Source organism: Ovis aries, chromosome 10 (assembly GCF_016772045.2).
Source record: "Ovis aries strain OAR_USU_Benz2616 breed Rambouillet chromosome 10, ARS-UI_Ramb_v3.0, whole genome shotgun sequence".
Classification (NCBI taxonomy): domain Eukaryota; kingdom Metazoa; phylum Chordata; class Mammalia; order Artiodactyla; family Bovidae; genus Ovis; species Ovis aries.
The window spans coordinates 74,389,700-74,412,972 of record NC_056063.1 but is presented as its reverse complement, the minus strand read 5'-3'; the positions used below and the strand labels follow the sequence as shown (position 1 = coordinate 74,412,972).

At 40.1% G+C, this 23,273-nt stretch overlaps 1 protein-coding gene across 1 annotated transcript in view; it reads right to left on the bottom strand.

Annotated features, from left to right (window-relative positions):
• Window positions 1-641: 641 nt before the first annotated feature.
• The window catches only part of IPO5 (importin 5), a 41,262-nt gene continuing 18,630 nt past the window's right edge, over window positions 642-23,273 (bottom strand). The window contains exons 10-26 of the mRNA XM_004012211.5: window positions 22,335-22,441; window positions 16,738-16,862; window positions 16,555-16,644; window positions 16,300-16,473; window positions 14,389-14,607; window positions 12,842-12,925; window positions 11,311-11,443; window positions 11,092-11,213; window positions 8,984-9,080; window positions 7,641-7,813; window positions 6,608-6,719; window positions 6,464-6,519; window positions 5,305-5,427; window positions 4,231-4,450; window positions 3,420-3,648; window positions 2,058-2,199; window positions 642-1,460 (exon numbers count right to left, since the gene is read on the bottom strand). Of these exons, the coding sequence (XP_004012260.2) occupies window positions 1,374-1,460; window positions 2,058-2,199; window positions 3,420-3,648; window positions 4,231-4,450; window positions 5,305-5,427; window positions 6,464-6,519; window positions 6,608-6,719; window positions 7,641-7,813; window positions 8,984-9,080; window positions 11,092-11,213; window positions 11,311-11,443; window positions 12,842-12,925; window positions 14,389-14,607; window positions 16,300-16,473; window positions 16,555-16,644; window positions 16,738-16,862; window positions 22,335-22,441 (2,293 nt within the window). The 3' untranslated portion in view covers window positions 642-1,373. The remainder of the gene's footprint in view (window positions 1,461-2,057; window positions 2,200-3,419; window positions 3,649-4,230; window positions 4,451-5,304; window positions 5,428-6,463; window positions 6,520-6,607; window positions 6,720-7,640; window positions 7,814-8,983; window positions 9,081-11,091; window positions 11,214-11,310; window positions 11,444-12,841; window positions 12,926-14,388; window positions 14,608-16,299; window positions 16,474-16,554; window positions 16,645-16,737; window positions 16,863-22,334; window positions 22,442-23,273) is intronic.

The following is a 23,273-nucleotide window of genomic DNA, read 5'->3' as shown; positions in this document are numbered from 1 at the left end:
CTTTCTACTTCATTTCAGATTTACTTTTAATAAAGTAATGCAAATCATTTAAAGAAAAAAACCTTTAATTTTAAATTCTGATCTAGGCATAAAATTCATTTTTGTATCACGGTTAAATTCAGTACAAACTATAAAATTGTTAACACTTGAGTTTCAACAGAAATCTAGTAAGACCTCTTAGAAAAATTCCTTAAAGAAACAACAGCAAGTCATTTACTGCTATGAGGTTAATACATAAAGAAAAAAACATTCACACATTTTACTGAATTTATCAGTAAATAATTTTAGTCATAATACTTATCATAAAATTAAAAGTTTAAAAGTTGTGTGTGGCTCCATAGCAATTACAATTTGCAATAAAAATACTAAGCCAAATTCTTTTTTTCTAACAAGAACAATGCTAGCTTTAAACGACTGAAGTTTGCACATCAATTGTGAATGGCGTAGGTGTATCATAACTTAGCTTAAATTAAAGTGGAAGATGGTAAAAACTAGATGCTTCTAACTTTGAATTGCACGAGGAAAATATCAGGGGGAAACAAAATTCAGAGCCATTGTTAGCAGTTTAAAAAATATTACTCTTATATTAAAAACATTAAATGAATCAAAGCCAGACAGTACTGAATTTTTACACAAACTCCTTTCGTATTTCAACGCTGTTTATTGAGGAGTGAACGAGACCACTGCCAGACATGCCAACGATACTTCACATTCAAGGGCTGGAAGCCGAAAAGCTCTCCAAACTGAGTCACTGCACAAGCCTTTCAGGGAAAAGGACCGGAAGTGACGTAAAGTTACATCTCCAAACTGAGTCACCGCATAAGCCTTTCAGGGAAAAGGACCGAAAGTGACGTAAAGTAACATTTTCATGCTTGTTGTTTTTGTCTTCAGCTTTTCTTCAATGTTTGGATCTATGAGCTTGCTGGGTAGAAGGCTTCTTTCTACCCCACAAAAAGACTCACACTCCAATTAACAGAATGAACACTAGGTGTATAGCAACTTGTTTTCACACACATCTATGCTGAGGAACGGATCTTAATTAAAGCTGTTTTGTCTTAAGTTTCCTTACATCTAGTGAGGAAAATTAATTTTATTTCCCTTTCGCCTTCACATGGGTGGGTTACACCAATAGAAAAATACTCTTCAGTGTTACTGCAGGGCTCACGGGACTTCCTCAGTAGTCGGGTGGGGGACATCCACTTACACACCATCCTGAAACCCAGGGCTTCTCGTTCTGCTGTTGTGGCTTTGCAGAAGAATGGCCTACACACAACTCTACCGTTCTCTTTTGCTCAAAAACAAAACAAAGAAACCTAAACAAAAGGGTAAACGTTTATTTGGAGTTAGTTTTCTGGTGGTGGTAGTAAGGCCCTTCAGGCAGAGTTCAGGAGCTCCTGTATGGCTGCCTGCTGCTCGGGACTGAGCTGCGCTATGCATTCAGTCCACAGTCCTCCGGAAGTCTAGGAGAGAACAACGTTACATATTTAGATTTGGCAAAACGATCACTGGGCAGTACTCTCATGACCACCATTAGGCAGACTGGGATGCCAAAATACTTTCTTTCCAACAGATGAGAGTGATGAGCATCACTGCAGAAGCAAGACATCCTTTCATTCCTATGAAGTTTGTTTCACTCACAGTAAGCTTTCTCATTTTTACATTGATAAAGCTACACTTTTGATGCCCTGTTCAAGTTATCTATACACATCCACTTAGGGAGGAAAACGATTATACAACGTTGGTAGCTGACAGTTACTACGATTAACATGTCGTCTTTCTGTTTTCACATATATATAGAAAACATAATGAGTATGTGCTAATCTCAGATTTAAGACAAAGGTTTCAGTTTTAATAGATAATGAGAATATATGGGTAGATTATATTAAGTAAAATATATTTGAGGCTTGATGACAAGATAATATAAAAGTTAAATTTCCTTAGCTTGTTGAATTTCTATTCTCTTCCTCTAATAGAAAAAATACAGAAAACCAAAACTAAACAAAAAACCCCCTAAACCATTTTAGTTCTTCTCTCCCAGTTTAGCTAAAGCAGCTTACCTGTACTTGGCGAACTACATTGGCCAGACGTTTGGCACAAGGATCGTCATGTTTAATTGCCTCGTGCATTTCTCCATCTGCGATTATACTGAATATTTTGGGCAGATTGGTATTGTTTGGGCCAAGAACAATTGGGTGATTACTGAAATAAGAGAAGAAAACAATTATAAATGAAAATTGTAATAGAAAATCACTCAAGCACTCATATACTCTCCCATACCCTTCCCTCAATACCAAATTCTGTTATTAGGTCCCTCCTTATACAATGATTATGCACTAAAATCAACTGCCTTTTAAATCCAGTAGGAGGAAACCTGATTAGCTTTGCAGCTTCTTCCCAAGTAAACCATACATATAAGAACAGTTCCTTAACATAAATTTTATTTAGATACTACAGAATGGTTTCTAAAATAAATTTGAAGTTCAAAAAGACGTACGGGCACTTCAAAAGTAAACTGGGAAATAAGTTCCAGCCGAGTTTAATGGAAAGAAGCCTAACAGTGAACCTGACTAGTTTCATCTTTTTCATTAGGAAAATTCCAGAGCAGTCATTTCCAAGAGAGAAGATTAAGCAGCATGATGGAGAATGAGCCACTTCAGAGGCAAGAGCAGGTTAGCGTGTCTCCACGATGGCTCTGAAGCATTCCTTAATGATGTCCTCAGTGAGAGACTTCCAGTGTTTGCATGACCAATGAGAACTTAGGCATGAAGGAATACACCCACTGGCTCATTTCTACAAACTCCATGAGACAAGTGGTTGTAGCCCCTGGATTTATTTATGAACTAAAAGCAGTAGTTAATAGTGACAGAGCCCAGACTACCAATGGACACAACTTTGATGTGATAGCTTTTGTAACCTCCTGACTGTTCTAATTCTTAGCAATACTCATAGACACAAAATAACAGTAATAACGCCAGAGGTCAAGGGCCAGACCCTGAGTGCCCATCTGGTATATTTCCCTTAGACCACTGGTTTTTTAATTCAAAGAAAAACACTAGTATTTCAGAGGGTCAAATAACAGTACTAACCCATGTTCTTTCATCTCATTTCTATTAATAAATGATATGCCAATGATGCCTCAGTAAAGCTAATAACTGAATGGATTAAAAAATGAATGGGGTGGAAGACAGAACAGAATCTTTTTTGAACATCTTATTCTATAATGCCTCATCTGTTGAACTGAATCCCACAAATAACTCAAAATTAGATGTGATTATAAGGTACTCCTAACTGTGATAAGGCTTCTTAACCTGATTTATAAACACAGCATTATTAGGACCTGAACGCCTGAAAGGCATGCACAGGAAGCACCAAGTTGCATGAAGCGGAAGGAAAAAAGGCTGCCCTGTCCCGTTGCCTACCTCTCAATCAGGTCGCAAAGATAACTGAAAGTCTGAACAGCCTCTTCTTTATCCTCATGCAGTGGGAGCCAAGAGAGCCAGTGTGGGAGGACTTCCTCAACGTTCACACAGTCAGGCTTGAACTTCATCATTTTCCCCACTGCTGAGATGCAGTTCTCAGTAGCATTGATGTTTTCTTTGGTCTTAGCATCAGCAGACTGAATAACTCTTACCAGCAGTGGAAGTGCTTCTAAAACACAAGCATTTGCAAAGAAGTCAGTTCAAGGCTCATTTTCATGCAAATGATCAAAAAAATGTATTATTTTTGGTCCAGCTACAAATCACAGTGAGAAAATGTTCAAGTGTAAGGAGCACTTTGTTTTCATGACTTCAGAACCATGACAGGGAGAGAGGGAGTTTGCCCAGCGTGCTTAGGACCAGCCGCACTACATTAATTCATAGGCCTTAAGAGGTCAGCAGCCTCCAGACTTGCACTCCCGATCACCTCAGTGTACTACAGCTTTTAAAAGCCTCCAAGCTCTACTCCTATGTCGAACTCACAGAGACCAAGACATGCCTTAAAAGCACGCCCTCCAAGCCCCAGATGAACTGCACCCTGGGAGTGAGGCAAGGAGGTGCTGGTCCCACTCAGACTTCATTCCCATCACTATGCGAATAAGGATGGTAAATGTCTAAGTGCTGTAGTAAGGTGTTTGCAAAAGGAAATGAGAAGGAAGCAGTGTATACTGTTTTCAGGGTCGGGGCAGAGAGCAAGGCAGGGCTAACAGGGATGTCTAGGGTGAAACGCGTGTAACCGGATAAACAGAAGTACCTGTGCAGAAAGGACGGTAGTTATCGCCACCATACTGTGCCATGACTCCCAGGCCATATGCAGCTGCCTGCCGGACTTCTGGGCTGCCGTCACATACATATTGGAGCATCGGCCTCAAGAAATATTCTGCATATTTAAATGAGGCTGGACTACAGTGTTCTATGACATCATCAAAGATGCACAGTCCCCACTGTCTGTCTGGCCACGGTCTATGCGGACACTACAAAAGAGACATTCTTTTAAGCTTTGGATACTGGAGTGAAGACTGTAAAGAAACAAACATTCACTAGTGGCTGTCATGTCACAGGGATATTCCTGATACAGGTAATGAAAAATAAACACTGCAACAATCAGCTCTTGTGAGTAACAACCCTCAAACTACTCTAGATTTTCCACCACCTGAAACTACCAAGTGTGAGGAAGAATGACAGCAGCATCTATGCACAAACATTCACTTTACAAAAAGACAACGGCAATGCTATATGTAAAAAGCACAGCAACAGCAAAAGCTGCAAACTTCATAGTTCTGATTCAACAGGATGTCACGGGCGTAAATCATTTTTAAAAACATACTGTACTACTAAATATCACAAAACACAAAATTAAAAGCCAAAAAGGGATAAATATCCAATGACTGCTTTTAATTTATAATACATTTTAAAAAACTGAATATGTAATGCTATCATCCAGAACCTATGATTGCTGGTGGTACATAATAAAGATCAAATCTGAATTTTCTAGGGTCTACTTTAAAACAAAAACCTGTAACCGTTTTGTCTCCATTTATTAATTTAGCAGGGTATAGATAATCTGAAATAATAAAAAGTTAGTTGTATATTTTTAAGACTGCATTATAAATTAATTGGACTACAGAAAACCTAATTAGTAAACTTCCAAGCATACATTTGAGAAAATATCCAAGGCAATGCAAAAAACTCAGTAAATTAAAGAGGTACGGTGAAAACTATGATTTCTAGGATCCATTTTAACCTGAAAGTGTTAAAATTTTCAAATGCTGTAATAGATTTTCAGGTCAACTATCTAAAATAATTGTCAAAAAGAGGTAATACTCACAATTAGGTTGACAATTAACGGAAGCAGCTGCTCAAACCATGGTAACACTTTCTCCTTGTAGCTACTGAATATTGAGTGTAAAATGTCTGACACTTTGGTCAAAATATAAACATCATTATCATCCTGAAAAAAACCAAGTGGGCATACTATGTGTTAAAACAAGTACGTATGAATTTAAGAAGTGTCCTCACTGTTCTTAACATTTACTATAAAAAAATCTAAGAAACACAGAAAATTAAATTTCTTGTCACTCTCTTAAGAGAATAGCAAGAGTCCAGAGACTGAGGTTACTCCAGTGATGTCTTGTCTGGCAATAGAAAGACAGAAGGCGTATTCAAGTACTGCACTTACTGCAAATACTTCCCTTGGAATATATTTAAAATAGATGGTTGAAAGATTATCCCAAATTTCAAAGTTCTGAAATGAGCGATTTTACTGTTTTGTTTGTTTTCTAGGACATCTCTAGTTTTGGAGCGGGATGGTGGGGAGATGTGGGGTCAGTTACTTTCAACACCTCATCCCTGGGAACCATGTGCGTGTCAGGGTGAGCACCTGCCGAGGACAGGGATGAGTCCCACGAGCCAGCACGGGTCTATCAGATGGCCACATGCCACACATGGCAGACCCTACATACAGAGCTGACATATGCTGATGGCATCAAGTGGTCTGATGGTAGGAGTTGAGTAACAACGTGAAGAATTATGTCAACCACACGCCTATTGTTTATAGGGGAATTTGCACAATTCTATGGTCCAGGGGAAAGAGCGCTGGTGTTACAGAAAGACCTGGCCTTAAGCACAAGTGTCAACAGTGTGGCTCTAGGCAATTACTTAACATCTGAGTTTGAGTTCACTCATCTTCAAGATGGGGAAAGCACCAGCAGGCACAGATGAGTGTTGTGAGAGGGTGTAGAAGATCCGAGGGAACTCCAAAGGGCTTTTATATGTAAGGTCACTGCAACGAAGTGCACACACAGCACCCAAAACACAAACCAGCCAACTTCAATCCACTTAATCTCTAAACTAATAAACGAAACACACATCAGATTCTTCTGCTGAAGATTACTAAGAAGTACCTTTTAGGAGAAGTCAGAGGAATCAGAAAATTAAGCATTAATGCAAATGGTCACATATGTTAAGTTCTAAATGGAGTAACTGACCTCATCTTGTAGTGATTCTTCCACCTGCTCATCATAGTCTTCATCTTGTCTTTTAACTAAAACACACCCAAATAAATGTCTTTTTAAATGGTAGCCAAAAATGGTCAAGAATTACATCCAGAAATAAAGGCGTGGAAAACTTACCTTGCCGCAATTCTTGGTTTTTAAAATGTTCTTCAAGTTTAGCTTTCAGTATACCACCCAACTCTTCAAAGTGTTCATTATTAAGGCAACCATCTCCCATGACTTCAATGCACTAAAAATGAATTTGAGGAAAGAAAGTGACTCATAAGATTTAAGTGTTTTTGGAGTCAAAGTTAAACTCCATTAAGAATCAGATGGAAGCGTTGAGAAAAATGAACATAACTCCTACCCTGAGATTAAACAGTAGATACACTTGGATTATATTTGCTACCACATCAGTACTTTAAAGAAAATAATTTAAAAAATATTTTTCCTTTAAACATGTCCTGAGCATGTCTTAAGTGACAGGAATTATGCTGGGTGTTGCAAATTCAAAGATGGAAAAGACCAACCAACTCCTAAGAAGCTCAGTTATCACATGCATACTCTGTACAGAGATGGTGCTAGAGAAGGCTATGCTTGTCCACAAACGGAGAGAATGAGATGAGCAAAGGCATGGAAGCATGCATTCTTTGGGAAAGTAACAGAAAATCTGAACTTGAGGAGTGCAAATGGGGACAAAGAATTTTTAAACCCAGTTGTGGAGTAAGCTATGGAGTTGTGAGCCTTGGAAAATGGGGAGTGACTCAAGATCAAGTTAATGCTTGAGGGAAGGTGACTGAACTGTGAGGGAAAGAAGGAATGGCTTCTGGAGCAGATTAAGTGAGGCTCAAGCAAAAAGAAGAAATACAGCAAAACATAGAGAGATTTAGGGGAGAGAGAAGAGGACAGGGACTACTAGACTTGACTTGGATGACACCCAAGTGTCAACTGGTAGTTGGATTACTAGATAAATGATGATGGAAACTAATCAAGACCAGAATATAAGAGCAGCTACTCTTAAAAAATAAAGAAAAAAGTGATAACACCAAAATATTAAATATTTTTGGTTGCAAATTATGTTACAGCATAAAAAAAAAATCCCCCCATCTATTAAGACAAATATATGAACACACAAACTGTTTACACTAATTTTGGAGAGAAAAATACTTACCTTTGCAAAAGAATGCATTATTTCTGAGAGGACATCTGAATCTGGTTCTGTGCCAATGGCCTTGATTAGCGCATCACACATAAAATGCCACATCTGTGTGAGGTACTCAGGACCACGAACTCTCGCACACTCCAGGAGAAGAGGCATGGATTCTGCTGCTGCCACTCGAACGCGTTTTATTGTTAAGGAAAACATACTCAAATGAACCTTAGACGACATTTAGTGTGATTATTATCCTCAAGATTGTTCTATTGTTTTGCTCACTTACATGCTGAAATGCTCCGTGAGTTATTAACAGGAGTACTAGGCAACTTCTGTTTATCTAAGAGTGCTCTCCAAGAGTTTGCGTTTAATATAACCTGTATATAAAAACACAAGTCTCCCTGCCCCAAGACATACTTCCTGTCTTTCCAATCACCTAAAATATAACAGGAATAAAGGTTCAAATATAACCCCTCAACACAAAAATAACTGAGGAAAGAGCCAGGACTCTCACAGCATCTCAGGATATACCTATCCCTAAACTTCAGGTAGTCCATTTCTTACAAAGGCAACTGAAGTAATGACTTTACTAAGAAAACTGCCAAGGATCTCTGCAGAGTTGCCTCCCCCATCTAATATTATGTCTAAAATAAATGTCTTGAGAATTCCTCTTAGAAATGATTCTATCCTGTCCTCAGGCATCACGGGACGTCTGCTGGGGAAAAGCCACCTTCTGTGAAGGGTGCCACCGTGGGGTGCTGCGGGAGGAACTGCAACCGAGGGGCTCTGGGGCCGCAGATCTGTTTGTGGCTCACTCCACTGTGCTGTCTTTTTTTAACCCATCTTAAAGTGTGTGTGTGTGTGTGTGTGTGTGTGCGTGCACGTGCAAAAAGGTGTTAAAATATACCTATACTTATTACAACTAGCATTTTATCGAAGAGGACAATTGTTACATGCAGATTTATTGAGACATTTCTCCCCAGAGGTATTATCCACATTTGAAATAAGCTAGAAAGTTAAGCTGGTCTCTAACCTATTGAAAAGAATCTTACTTTCTTAACATCACCAAAAGATATTTGGGGAAAGTGGCAATACACTATTACAGATATTTGCTAATAAAATCCAAGTCCTTAAAAATCTTCAGTGCTTCACAGAGGAACTGTCAAACTAGTGGATAGCTGACATTTTCCTTTTCAGGTTTTTGGCACAAGTGAAACAAAGGCACAAGCTAAGAATCTGAAACCACCTTCAGTGCAAACAGAATACTGGTGATGTCCACTTACTTTAGCTAGCACAAAGTCTAATACCTCTACAACTTAAGTATATCTAGAAATCTTTTCTGTTCAAAAATTACAGGATATCATCATGGAAGTAAAATTTCAGAAGAGGTACCATGAGTTTGACAACCTGTTCAGTATACTCCACAAAGCCTTCTTTTAACTCCTTAGCATAACAAACCTGAAATAAAAGTATTGGAAGAGAAATCAAGATCCACGTTATACATTTGTTTTTTACTACAAACTGCAAACCTTTAAGGACCACAGACTGCTCTACCCCAACCAGAGCTAACTACTTTTAAAGCTGTATGTATGTAGGACATGGAAATTAGTCATCTAACTCATGGGAACTGTAAAATGGGAGAGGGCCATGAAACAACTGTAAAATACATTGTCATTCAAAAGGTGGAATGCTTCATATTCTTATTTAGTGTGGGGAAGAATTTAGCAAAAGCTTCCGTACTCTGAAAATACTTCAAACGAAAGATACCACTTAATTAAGGCAATATAAAAAGTTATTTTAAAAACCATGAAAGTGTAATCACGGCACATCTCTTCTTTAAATCTGCAGCTATGAGTTTCTGTTTTGAATTAAAAAAAAAAAAATCATTACAACAATCAAACAAAAAACCATCCTAAGTAATGATTTTCTCTTTTACCACATTAAAAAATTTCATAATTGGGTTTATGTAAATGTAAAAGACGTTACATTTATATTTTTTCTCAAGTTGAAAGATACTATAAAAATTCCAAAATATTTATAAATTATAGGCAAATATGATGGCTCAGTGGTAAACAATACACCTGCAATACAGGAGATGCACGAGATGCAGCTCAATCTCCGGGTCAGGAAGACCCCCTGGAGGAGCTACTGGCAGCCCACTCCAGGATTCTTGCCTGGAGAATTCCACAGACAGAGAGGCCTGGTGAGCTACAGTCCGTGTGGTCACAGAGTCTAACACAATAGAGTAAATAAGCACACCAGGTACTGATAAGAGTAAGTTCAAGAGATATGCTTAAATGAACTAGAAAACCATGCCTTGTTAATAGAAAAATAAAATTGAAGCCATTAGTTTTTATTCAGGCTTACTTAACTACTAGATTTATATCATAAAATGTTTTTTCCAGTGGTCATGTATGGATGTGAGAGTTGGACTGTGAAGAAAGCTGAGCGCCGAAGAATTGATGCTTTTGAACTGTGGTGTTAGAGAAGACTCTTGAGAGTCCCTTGGACTGCAAGGAGATCCAACCAGTCCATTCTGGAGGAGATCAGTCCTGGGATTTCTTTGGAAGGAATGATGCTAAAGCTGAAACTCCAGTTCTTTGGCCACCTCATGCGAAGAGTTGACTCACTGGAAAAGACTCTGATGCTGGGAGGGATTGGGGGCAGGAGGAAAAGGGGACAACAAAGGATGAGATGGCTGGATGGCATCACTGACTCGATGGACATGAGTCTGAGTGAACCAGGAGTTGGTGATGGACAGGGAGGCCTGGCGTGTTGCGATTCATGGGGTCGCAAAGAGTTGGACACGACTGAGTGACTGAACTGAACTGAATCTCTTAACTTTTTTACTCAAGTTTAGTTGACTCACAAAGTTGTGTTACCATAATCTCTTAACCAGTTAAAAACAAAACAAAACCTACCCCTCCCTGTCTATAACACATGCTCATACAGGTTAAGATAATCACTGTAAATATCCTGGTTCTCCTACCAGGTCTTTTTTAATACAATGAAATGATACCAATTTTATTTTTAATACTATGAACACATTTTTGTTCATTCAACAACATTCCTTAGCCCCTGTCATACACTAAGCACAAAATGGGCAGAAATCCTTCCCTCAGTTAGCTTTGTAACAGTTTTGTAATAGTCCAAGGCACAGTGCTTCCTGATCATCTTCTAACAACAGGTATTTGGGCTATTCACTGTATCTGGGCTATTCACTTTGGTCTTGTTATTAAAAACAGCACTGGTAACGAAAGGTTTCATCCACATGATTTCTTTAGGATCGAAATCCATAAGTGAAAATGTTGAGTCTAAAGGTTTATATATCTTATTTCTAAAAGAATACATTCCTGGCTCTTCAAACTAACTTCTTCAGTATCTATAAAAAGCACTCCTATGAAATATATTTACACACACACATGCATTCATGAGAAGTTGTAAAATAAAGTTCAGAAAACATAATTACCAGCATCTGACAAGCAGTTGACTTTTCTTCCAGCCCTGCAGTTTTAATACCAAAACTTTGCTGATCTCCAAGGTTCACAAATTCCCAACCATCATCATCGCTCATGTTCTCCATGTCTTGAGCTATTAACAAAGAATCAAAGAAAATTCATTTTAACTTTGTTAAAAATGACAACAAAGAGAAATCCTACAAGTGCCACTTCCTCATGAAGACACCTACTATCTAGAAGGGCTACTTCAGGCTTAATTGAAGCTGTCTTCATTAAAGGCCCCATCACCACTGGTAGGTACTGCTGAAATTCTTTTCCAAGGATTTTGCACATCCTGGCCCATGCGGAGATCATGTAAGAGATCTGGGGGGAAAACAATTAAAAATTAAATTTAAATTGATGTTTCACAAATGTGTAAAGCCCCTTTCCCCTCTCATAGAAATGATGTTTTATTTTGGCCCTTCAAGCAACAAGTGCGCTAAAGATCACATACTTAAAATGTTCGGAAACGATAAAAAGTCACTGAGAACTTCTACATGAGGATACAGACAACAGGTGAGGCAAGAGACAGACCAGTGCTATGTCTTATTTTTTCCTGTTTGCAAGAAGCAGAACATAACAGCACATGAATCATGTAACAAAAATCCACTTAGACTTATCAACCCCTGGCCGCTAATTTTCCCCAAGGCAGGACTTCACCTGACTTTGCCTACAGCCTAACACTCCACTCAGTCAATATTAATCACCCCTTTCTCCTCTTTGTTTAAGTTTTCTGTGTACGGGGTCGTCCACATTTAAGATATCTCTTCTACTACTCAATTTACGGAGACTTTAATCACTACAAAGTACCTACAGAGAATCTGGTTTTATTTCATCTCTATTTCCCACAAAGGGATTTTTACCCTCCGGTATCTATTTATATACTTGTTTACCTCATGTGGCTGCATGTGCAAACACACTCCCCTACTCCTAATTTTAAAAACAAAACCAAAAAAAATGTTCAGAAAAAAAAAAATTTAAGTATGGAAAACAATTACAGCATGGCTGTGTAAAGTTAAAATTTAACCCAACAACTATTTCTTGAATGCTCATTGTGCAGCTGGCACTGGGGACAGCACCAAGAATAGGGTAGGCATTTGCGACATTACTACGACTGGGTCCTTAGCACCCCCCACTGAGACTTGTACTGGCCAGGAAATCTGGGCAGGAGTTAGAAAGGCTGAGTGGGAATGGCTCTTTCTAAGCTACAGGATGTTTGTTCCTAGGCAGAGAAAAGAGCACAACACATTCTAAAACTGTTGGTTGCGACATTCCTTTTGCTTTCGAAAGGGGAAGGAAGTCACGTGGCACTGAACGGGCCAGGAGACATCCAAACAGACGTGTCTTGGAAGCGGTTGGATAAATAAACCCTGCGTTCAGTGACTGAAGTCACAACCCTATGGAGGAACACCAAAGCCACGACTGGATGACACTGCTCGAGGGAAGTGAGGAGACACGAGCACCTAGGATAATGGAGATCAGCAGCACCAAAAACCTTTAGTCACAAGAGTAGCAGCCTGAAAATCGACTGAGGAAAAACACGGTGTGCAAAAGTAAACACGTGCATGCACACACGGTGTGCACAGTGTGGAAAGCCACCGAAGAATGTCCCTGAAACCAGGGGTTGGTATTATCTCAAGAGACCTACTGCTCAATTTTTCTTCTCAGTATTTAGCCCTGTACTATCAACCAGGATGGAGGGGACCGTGAGCGCTGCTGTACCTGAGGGTCGTCATCTTCCATGTCACTGAAGTCTGTCTGCGTCTTCAGTAACAGTTGCATCACGTCAGAGGCATCCTGCATGAACTGGAAGGAAACGTTTGGGGAAGACACATATTATTCATGTATATCTCATCACAGAGATATTACTGCCACCTAATTTTGTTTCTCACATAACAATAAGTCTTTCTCCCCAAACCTATTAACATTTCCCACATGAGTTTTAACCCCTCAGATGAAAGTACTATATAGAGAAGTTTTCACATATACTTCAATGGATTTAGTGCTCTAGAATTTCTAGAAAAATGTTTTCCAGTGAAAGTCAAAATGAATTACAGTATAAAGATAGTTCTGGTGGCATCCAGTTTTGGTCCATGGTTTATGCATTTCCAGCAGTAAAAAGGTAACTCAAATTCAGAAAAACAATTCTGGATTGTTCCCTAGCCAAGGAACCATTGTTCCTTGGCTCAGTGGTAAAGAATCCACCTGCAATGCAGGAGATTCTGGTTCAATTCCTGAGTCAGGAAGATCCCCTGGAAGAGCAAATGGCAACCCACTCCAATATCCTTTCTGGGAAAATCCTACTATGGACAGAGGAGCCTGGTGGGCTATGGTCCGTGGGATTGCAAAGTTGGACACGAGTAAGTGACTAGGATGCAAAAACTGTATGATTTTCACTGCTCTGTTTAGTTTTGGCAATCTCCACTGTATAAACAGGCAGTGTTGTACAAAGATAGTTTGAAAGCCAAAATACAGAGTATGGAACATAAAAATGTTTTACTGATTAGGTTCCCAGTGTCTCCCAGAAAACTGTTTGTAAGATAAAAATGCTACTTGTGGAGGAGACCAGAGAGAAAGGTTCTATGTTAAAAGCTCTGAGAATCAGAATGGGAGGGGCTGATAGCAGAAACTTTTTTTGGGTTAGCTTTGACAGCTGAGATACTGGCTAGGAAGAAAAACACATTGGTCAATGGTCCTTTTTAATTCTTTTCTGAAGATCTAGATGCATATTTAGTTTATAATTATTTTCTGAAGAACTAAATGCATATTTCTCTTGGGACACTCAAAAGCTTTTGGGATTAACAGGAATGCAACTGGAATGTTCCCAAGCACGTTTTTTTCAGTTTAAAAACAAAAATTTTTTCAGCTGCACCCTGAGGCATGTGGGTCTCAGTTTCCTGACCAGGGAGGGAACCTGTGCCCCATGCACTGGAAGACGGAGTCTCAATCACTGGACTTGGGTCCCCCGAGCGTATGTTTAAATATGGGTGAAACTGAACATATGGGTCTGGAATTCCACAAGCCTCCAGAGATAAGACCGCACATGTAAGCGAAGGTTTCAAAAGCATAACTGAGTTAAGAAGAAATCTTATTAGCAATGAAAAAATGAAGGCAACAAGTTATATATAAAATTAAAGTAATACAAGAATAAGATGATGAAAAACAGTTAAATCTTCAGAAAACCTTTTATCAGAAAGAAAAAACCCTCTGATGCCCCCAAAGCCAGATGACACACAACAAACCCAACACATTGTTGATAAATCACTTACCTTTTCCTTCCCAACAGCCAAACCAATGAGGCTGATGCACTCAATAGTTTTTCCTCTGAGAAGCCTGAGTTCCTTTTGAACTGCGTTCTCGACAATGTGCTTCAGTGATGGCATGAATAAGTCATAGTAGGGGACAAATTTTTCTTCTGCAGTATCTGCAACTGATGCGATAGACGTCACAACTTGTTCCAAAACTAACTTGGTGCCTTTCTGGATCAACTGGAAGGAAGACAACAGAACATCAGCCCCACAGAGAAGATGGGGCAAACAGTCCTGGCCAGTTCCCGAGGGCTGCGCTGAGACTGCAGGCTGAGCCCTCCAGAGTGGAGACCACAGCGCACACTGAAGAGCCCCCTGAACTATCTGCGAGGTGCTCCCCTGTCAGCACAGCGCTCCTCACTTGTGTCCACTTTATCTCAAAGCACGGCTAATTCTCGAGCGTAAATGTGAACTCCCTCAAATGTTTGTATCCAGCAAGCTTAATTTTACTCATCGTTCCTCGTTTATTTCCACTACTTAATTTTATATCTTGTGCTGTCCGACTAGGTCATGGAGAAAGTTCCCTTTATGGCCCATTCCTTTATTTTCTATTTCTCTCCAGAAAAATACCACTGAGGACACCCCTGAGAGGTGCCCCCTTTCTCCACCCTGGTGCAACAGGTGAGATCAGCCTTCCCCCTGCACCAACGATCCACAGTGTTCTCTGAGCTGCCGAGGAAAATCCTTCCTGGGTACTTGCGGTCAGGCCATGTCAGCACCTGTAATTCCTTGTGGGTTCATAGAAATACTTGAGCCAGCAACCGCTCTGGCCCTTCACCCCCTCATCAACCACAGCCACTCTTGGCAGAGCTCTTTCTACTTGTACCTGAGTCCACACACCGCTCTGCAAGGTGAGCTCACTCCTTCCTTTGGCATCTCCCATCTGCTCTGCAGTTAACGTCATGACTGGCCTGTGAGCCCACAGGACCGTCCTTCTTCCCTGGCTACTCTGCCTCTGCACAGCTCTTCTCACACACACGACCCTCTTCCCCCATCCCATCTTAGCAGCCCCTTCCTTCAGTCTGCATCTCACACACAGGTTCCATGGGGGGAACTGGGTTATATAGGGCCACCCTTCAGCCAGATCTACTCTAATGTCCTATCTGATCCATCTAGTCCTGATTTAACTAACCTAACTGATCTGCCCTCGACTACCTCCCTGTCTTCACGTACACTCACGTTCCTATATCATGCTCTTAGTTTGGTATCATAGTACACTGAGTGCCCATCCTCTGCTTCAGACCCCTTCTCTGCCTTCTGGGACCTTATAACTTCCTGTCTTCCTCTCTGCTCTCCTTTAGACCAGGGCTAGGTGAAGTGTGGTTTACCAACTGTTACCAGTTCATCAGGAGCCGAAGTACAGACACTGTTTATAAAAAATTTTATAGCAATTTGACAGTAACTTTGTGTTTGCTGAATATTCGAGTTACAAGGCTTTTATTTTGTGCGTCCTTTCTGTCTTATAGCAGAATTTCATCTCATTCTACTTGAGAACAAACCAGGTCTCTGTTTCTGCCTGTCTTACCTGCATCCTGTCTTTCTCATGCTGCTGCACTGACATTATTCACTTGTTTTTAGGTCACCTCTTACTTTAGCTGTAAACTATAAACCATCTTCTATTTGGATGGCCAGGCCTTATTTTAAGAATTCAACATGTTTAATACAAAAAAGATTCTTTTTTCACATCATCTCTATGTCTGTCATTCAGGTTAAGAGAGTGGTCAGCACTTTTTGCTTTCTTCTCTTTCATCTTTTAAAATTCAAAGTGGCAGAAACTGCTAATGTTTCCTGAGAAGTCTTTCAGAATCACCTTTCCCTCCGATTTCCACTATTACAAGCCAAACAGAGAGCTTAAAAGACCGTGAAACTTACCTCTTGAAGTTTAAGGACCATGATGGAATGCAGATGCTTCACCAAACTGTCTAAGTACGGAATAAGCAGTGACTTGGGACAGTCCTCTGTGAAGTTGATGAGAGCGGCGGCGGCGTGGGCCTGGACACGCTGATTGCCCTGGTCTTCCATGGTCTGCAGCAACGCTGCAATCACCTGTGACATTAAATCACACAGGCTGTTCAAACGCCACCCCTCTTCTCGGAGTTTTCCAGTGTCTGCAGACTCATTACTTACCTTCTCATGGAATTTCTTCTGGAAACCAGGTGCAAAGTCAGTAGCCATCTGTCCCACGGCATTACAGGCCGCATACCTCACCCTGGGATGCTGGAAGAGGAGCCCGGGTGTTAGTAAAGGCAACAGGGTCCTCGGTGAAACCACGACAATATATTAAGGAATCAAATATTTACTGGTACTTACAGGATCCTGAAGGAAAAGCAGAACAAAATTTACTATCTCGTTGAGAATCCCCTCCATCTGCTGGTGGCATCCTTCCCCAATGGCGGACAAGGCCATGAGCCCCGCGTGCCGGTACTTCCAGTCAGCTGCAGAACAGTTACATGCGGAGGAACAGCAATTAGACACCACGGATGGGGCCTTCCAGTCGTCAGGAGTATGACAGTAACAAAGTATGGTTATACATGACTATTAGGCAGGCAAACAGAGAAAGTGTTTGACTGGATTACTTCACTGTCATAGCAGTTACGTCACACAAGCACTTCACTCCCAAAATTGAAAGGACAGTGTGGCGGCAAAGGGCCTGTCAGTATTTACACCAACCACCCAAAATAAGACACATCCCCCCAGACTGACTATGGGCAATGAAGATGCAGATCTTCTGTGTCACACACATACTGCCGTTCACTGAACAGAGACTTAATGATCTCCACAGGCATATTTCTCTAAAAAGAAAAACCGCCAAGGAGAAAAGATGCTGCTTTCGAAAAATTTTTACTTAATAATACAGTAAATGAGTACGAATGAACCTTATCTGTATTCTAACATTCATAATGGCTATCTGCTTTTTCGTTAAGGGAATATTAACTAATGTTTATTTTACTGGACTTCATATCCTATTTATATGATTTTCCTGACTCTCATTTCTAAATATTTGTTTTTACTATATTATTGTTCACTTTAAGGCTGCTTTAAATTCCTTGTGGAACAAAGGAATATACACATAAATATAAAAACCTGAGCAATGGTTCTCAAAGTGGGGTTCAAACACCCTGGGATTTCCTAAGACTCATTCACGGGGTTCACAAGGTCAAAATCATTCTCCTAATAACATTTTTTCACTTTCGTTTTGAGGGTACAGACAGTATTCTCAGGATTACAGCATATGTGAAATATCAAGAAAATCAACCCAGAAGCAGACATACAAATTCAGTTTTACCTAAGATATTTAAAAAAATGCCCAAAATAAAAAAAAGACATTCTCACTAATATTTCCCTGTTTGTCTTGGAATAGAGAGTCTTTTTTCACGAAATATGTCATTTCTGTTAACTTGTAACAGTTTAACAAATGCACTCTGGGTCATGGTTGTAGAAAACAAACCAATGGTTACCAGGGGGAGGGGGAAGGATAAATTGGGAGATGGGGGATTGACATATACACACTACTATACATAAAATAGTTATAAGGATCTCCTCTATAGCACAGGGAACTCTACTCTACTCTATAGTGACCTATACAGGGAAAGAATCGTAAAGTGGAGATACATATATATAGATAAATAAATATGTATAACTGATTCACTTTGCTGTACACTTGGAACTAAACACAACATTGTAAATTAACTATGCTCAATAAAAAAAAAGGTCTCACCATATTATAAAGGGTAGGAAATGTTCATAGGAAAAAAAAAAATCAACAGCACTCTGAGATCCTCACTGTGAAGGGGTCCTGAGATTATAAAGTTTGAGAACTGCTGGTGTAAGAGCTAACTAAGTTATAGAAGAAAATCCTAAATTAGAGATAAGACTTAATTCTTCCCTTTGGGGACCCCAAAACTCATGTAAAGATGTCTGTTGTAACTAATTTTTCTGAAAAAAAAAAAAAAAAAAAAAACTGCTAAATTATTTGCTAAACATTAAAACTTTATTATTTATGATATTATTTTATCAGTTCAATTCACTTAGTCATGTCCAATTCTTTGCGACCCCATGAATCGCAGCACGCCAGGCCTCCCTGTCCATCACCAACTCCCGGAGTCCACCCAAACCCATGTCCATCAAGTCGGTGATGCCACCCAACGATCTCATCCTCTGCTGTCTCGAGAAGGACATCCTCCTGCCCTCAATCCTTCCCAGCATCAGAGTCTTTTCCAATGAGTCAGCCCTTCGCATCAGGTGGCTAAAATATTGGACTTTCAGCTTCAACATCAGTCCCTCCAACGAACACCCAGGACTGATCTCCCAAGATGGACTGGTTGGATCTCCTTGCAGTCCAAGGGACTCTCAAGAGTCTTCTCCAACACCACAGTTCAAAAGCATCAATTCTCCTGCGCTCAGCTTTCTTCACAGTCCAACTCTCACATCCATACATGATCACTGGAAAAACCATAGCCTTGACTAGATAGACCTTTGTTGACAAAGTAATGTCTCTGCTTTTGAATATGCTATCTAGGTTGGTCATAACTTTCCTTCCAAGGAGCAAGTATCTTTTAACTTCATGGCTGCAATCACCATCTGCAGTGATTTTGGAGTGCAGAAAAATAAAGTCTGATACTGTGTCTACTGTCTCTCCATCTATTTCCCATGAAGTGATGGGACCAGATGCCATGATCTTAGTTTTCTGAATGTTGAGCTTTAAGCCAACTTTTTCACTCTCCTCTTTCACTTTCATCAAGAGGCTCTTTTGTTCTTCACTTTCTGGCTTAAGGGTGGTGTTATCTGCATATCTGAGGTTACTGATTTTCTCCCGGCAATCTTGATTCCAGCTTGTGCTTCTTCCAGCCCAGTGTTTCTCATGATGTACTCTGCATAGAAGTTAAATAAGCAGGGTGACAATATTCAGCCTTGACGTACTCCTTTTCCTATTTGGAACCCGTCTGTGGTTCCATGTCCAGTTCTAACTGTTGCTTCCTGACCTACATACAAGTTTCTCAAGAGGCAGGTCAAGTGGTCTGGTATTCCCATCTCTTTCAGAATTTCCCAGTTTATTGTGATCGACACAGTCAAAGGTTTTGGCATAGTCAATAAAGCAGAAATAGATACATGCTTTAAATGTATTTCAGGTATCAATATACTATTAAGCCAGAATTTATTCTTAACTGAGGAATAAGAATCTTAAGAAACCAACATCAGATACTAATCTAGACTTATACTGTGGTGGTCACTTTGCAATGTATACAAATACTAAATCACTATGCTATACATCTGAGACCAATAATATTGTTACGCCAGTAACTCGAACAAAAATAAATACTAAAGAATAAAAACTTTAATGCAACAAATACTGAAATAGAAAGATGCCTATCTTTGGTTTGGACATTTAAAAAAGTTATGTCTCATATATTCTCAATGGGCAGAGTTCCTAGAAGTATATTCAGCAAATGTGATGGGATGGTATTGGGATGTGAAATGGTCTTTCTGCTTTGAATTTTAAGATTTAAAAAAAAATGCTGTTTATCAATGCTAGAAAAAAAAACAAGGGCTTCCCTGGTGGCTCCGTGGCTCTGTCTGCCAATGGGGAGACATGGGTTCAATCCCCGATCCGGGAAGATACCACGTGTTGCAGAGCAACTAAGCCTGTGCCACAACTATTTAGCTTGTGCCCTGCAGCCTGGGAGCCACAACTGTTGAGCCCAAGCATCCTAGAGTCTGTGCTTGACAACCAGAGAGCAGACCCCACTCTCTGAAACCAGAGAAAGGCCCACACAGTAGTGAAGACCCAGCACAGCCATAAAGAAAATAAATTAAAAAAAAAAATTTAAATTACAGTGGGATAGATGTTAAGTTGATGCTTTTGAACTGTGGTGTTGGAGAAGACTCTTGAGAGTCCCTTGGACTGCAAGGAGATCCAACCAGTCCATCCTAAAGGAACTCAGTCCTGGGTGTTCATTGGAAGGACTGATGTTGAAGCTGAAACTCCAATACTTTGGCCACCTGATGCGAAGAGCTGACTCACTGGAGAAGACCCTAATGCTGGGAAAGACTGAGGGCTGGAGGAGAAGGGGACAACAGAGGATGAGACGGTTGGATGGCATCACCGACTCAATGGACATGACTTTGGGTGAATTCCCGGAGTTGGTGATGGACAGGGAGGCCTGGCGTGCTGCGGTTCATGGGGTTGCAAAGAGTTGGAAACGACTGAGTGACTGAACTGAACTGACTGAGATGTTAAGTTACTAGAGAAAAAGTATTGTTTGTCATTTTTTACACTCTTTTCACGTGTAGTGAAGTATTAGTTGCTCAGTCATGCCCGACTCTTGGTGACCCCATGGACTGCAGCCCACCAGTCTCCTCTGTCCATGGGATTTTCAAGGCAAGAATACTGGAGTGGGTTGCCATTTCCTTCTCACATGTAGTATTAACACTAAATATACTTTTGGCCCCTAATTCCACAGGAAGACCCTATTTTTCTCCACAAACAAGGAAATCAAAGGTCCAGACTTGCTCCAAGCCACACATTTAACAACAGCAAAGCCTTACTGAGAGTTCACTGCCTTACTGTGAATACATGCAAGTTCACTGTAATACACGCGAAGCCTTCTGCAGCCAGCTAGCAGGTCCACAGTATGTGTGAAGACTGGCACTAAGCAGTGTGAGACACTGGCAACTGGGTGACTCTGCAAACTTTCACATCTCTGGCCTTTACGTTCTTCATCTTCAAAATGGAAAAGCTAGACTCTATCTACTAGCTCTTATAGGCTGACCAGCCTGTGATGCTGTCTCTGTTTGGGGAAAAATCCTTCAAAATTTAGGAGTAATAAAAGGCGAACCTATTGTTCAAGACCCAGACATAAAATCACCATCATCCTAAAGAAACAATGGTTTTGGACAATGCCCTCTTAGAATACGTAAGAGCTTTATAGCATAAGGAGGACCTACATAATAAAAAACATAAGGGCTGGTATGAAGCTGTTATTAAGACCCAGAATCAAAGCCTGGACCCTCAAGTCTGTCTCCTGCAATGTATGCTACAAACATACATGTTAATACAGGTAAGCCAGGACTTCTGTAAGAGTGTATGCAGTGGCATTATTTGTTACCAACAAAACTATACGGTCTAATGGGGAACTGTGCAATGCTGTGTGGCTGTTAAATGAATGGGAGGTTATCATGTGGTGACAGGATACGCTGTGGGGCAGAAGCTACCGGAAGCATGGGGTCTAGGCGCTTTATTCACACTAAACACAGCTGCCTATGTGCATAAGGAGGACAGACACTCAAGTCTCAGAACTGTTAACAGTGAGCAACTCCGAATCTCAGTTAAGGGCCTTTCAGTTTATACATTTCGGATTTGAACTTTTTAAAATATGTCAAGCACAGTAACTTGGTAATATAAAACACAAAAATGACAATTTTTCTTATTGAAAAACCTGGTTCAAGGTTAGTGACCAAGTATTTGTTAAATTATAAAAACAAATATTGACATGGCTCTCCTCTGATTTGTACAAGGCTTTTTATTTTTTTAAAACAAAAGATATTAGATGAAGGAAAACTAAACCAAATATACTAATATTTCATAAACATTGCAAATACTGATGCATTAAATTTGAACTTAGGTATTTCTGACTAGGGAGTAAAACTCAGTTTTTCCTAGAATTAAAAACTTTTTCCAATATACTGAAGCTAATAATTCTGAGGAGGGAGAGTAGGGCAATAGCTGCAGTATCGAGGAAAAAACATTCTTTACCGTTAAGACTGAGTGCTTCTAAAGATGACTAAGTAGTATTTTATCAATATGAGAAGTAGGTTAAACAGAGAATATAAAAAGGCAAAGACTGACTTTTAGACGCAGTCTAAGCCAAGCTCCACTGTCCCAGCATTTCAAAGAGGCAACAGCTTACGGTTCTGAAGCATCTGCATAATGTGTTCTTTGATCATCGGCAGGACGAGCTTTCCCCCGAGTCCACAAGCCATCCGGTCTAGAGCACTCTCACCAGCAACCGCATTGCTACACAGAGAACAATGTAACGGACATATGGAAGCACGTAAGAACAGGACGCTACATGGACATGTTTCTAAACTGAGACTGAAGAATAGCTCGAGCAGTCTTTTCTAACGTATGTGGTGAAGTTTGGGGTTAAAAAACCCTAGAATTTAAAAAGTGGCAGGAGGCGGAGGTGGGTAAAATTTTTATCATGCCTCATCAATAGTTTAAAAGTCTTATGTCTGAATCTGATCTTTCACGACTTCCCTCTGTCCCCACTCACTGGTTAAAACTTAGCTTCTGACACTCTGAAGACTCAGAGGGATCAGCAGTGTTTAGGAGAGCCTCTGAATCACATTTCCTGGAAATACAGTCTTCAAACTTATCAGAACACAGAAAACAGAAAAGGGTGCTGAGCCTGTATGTGATTTTCTCTCAACTGGAAGCTTATTCATCTTTTAAAGGGATGCAATCTGCCCCACAAAATATTATGTGTAAGTGAAACTCAATTACAGTTTTTTCACTGAAAACTGAAGGAATTTGGACATTAACACCTTTGCACATTTATTGTTTTAGAACCTCAAGATCAGCAGTTGCCAGGTACATGACCTCTAACTGCTTTGTGAAGGCAAGATCAGAAAGACGACACTATGACCTTGAAAACAGGCTCTTAAGACTTAGCTTGACCTTGAAAATGTATTTATGTCCTACTTACTCAGAGATAAAATCTTACTCATCTAGTTCAGATAAAAATAGCTTCTTAACACCACATACACCTTAGTGCCTTTTACAGGGCAAATTAAAAGCCAGGTAGCAACACATCACAGTAAATGAACCAGGACAAGGAAACTTGATC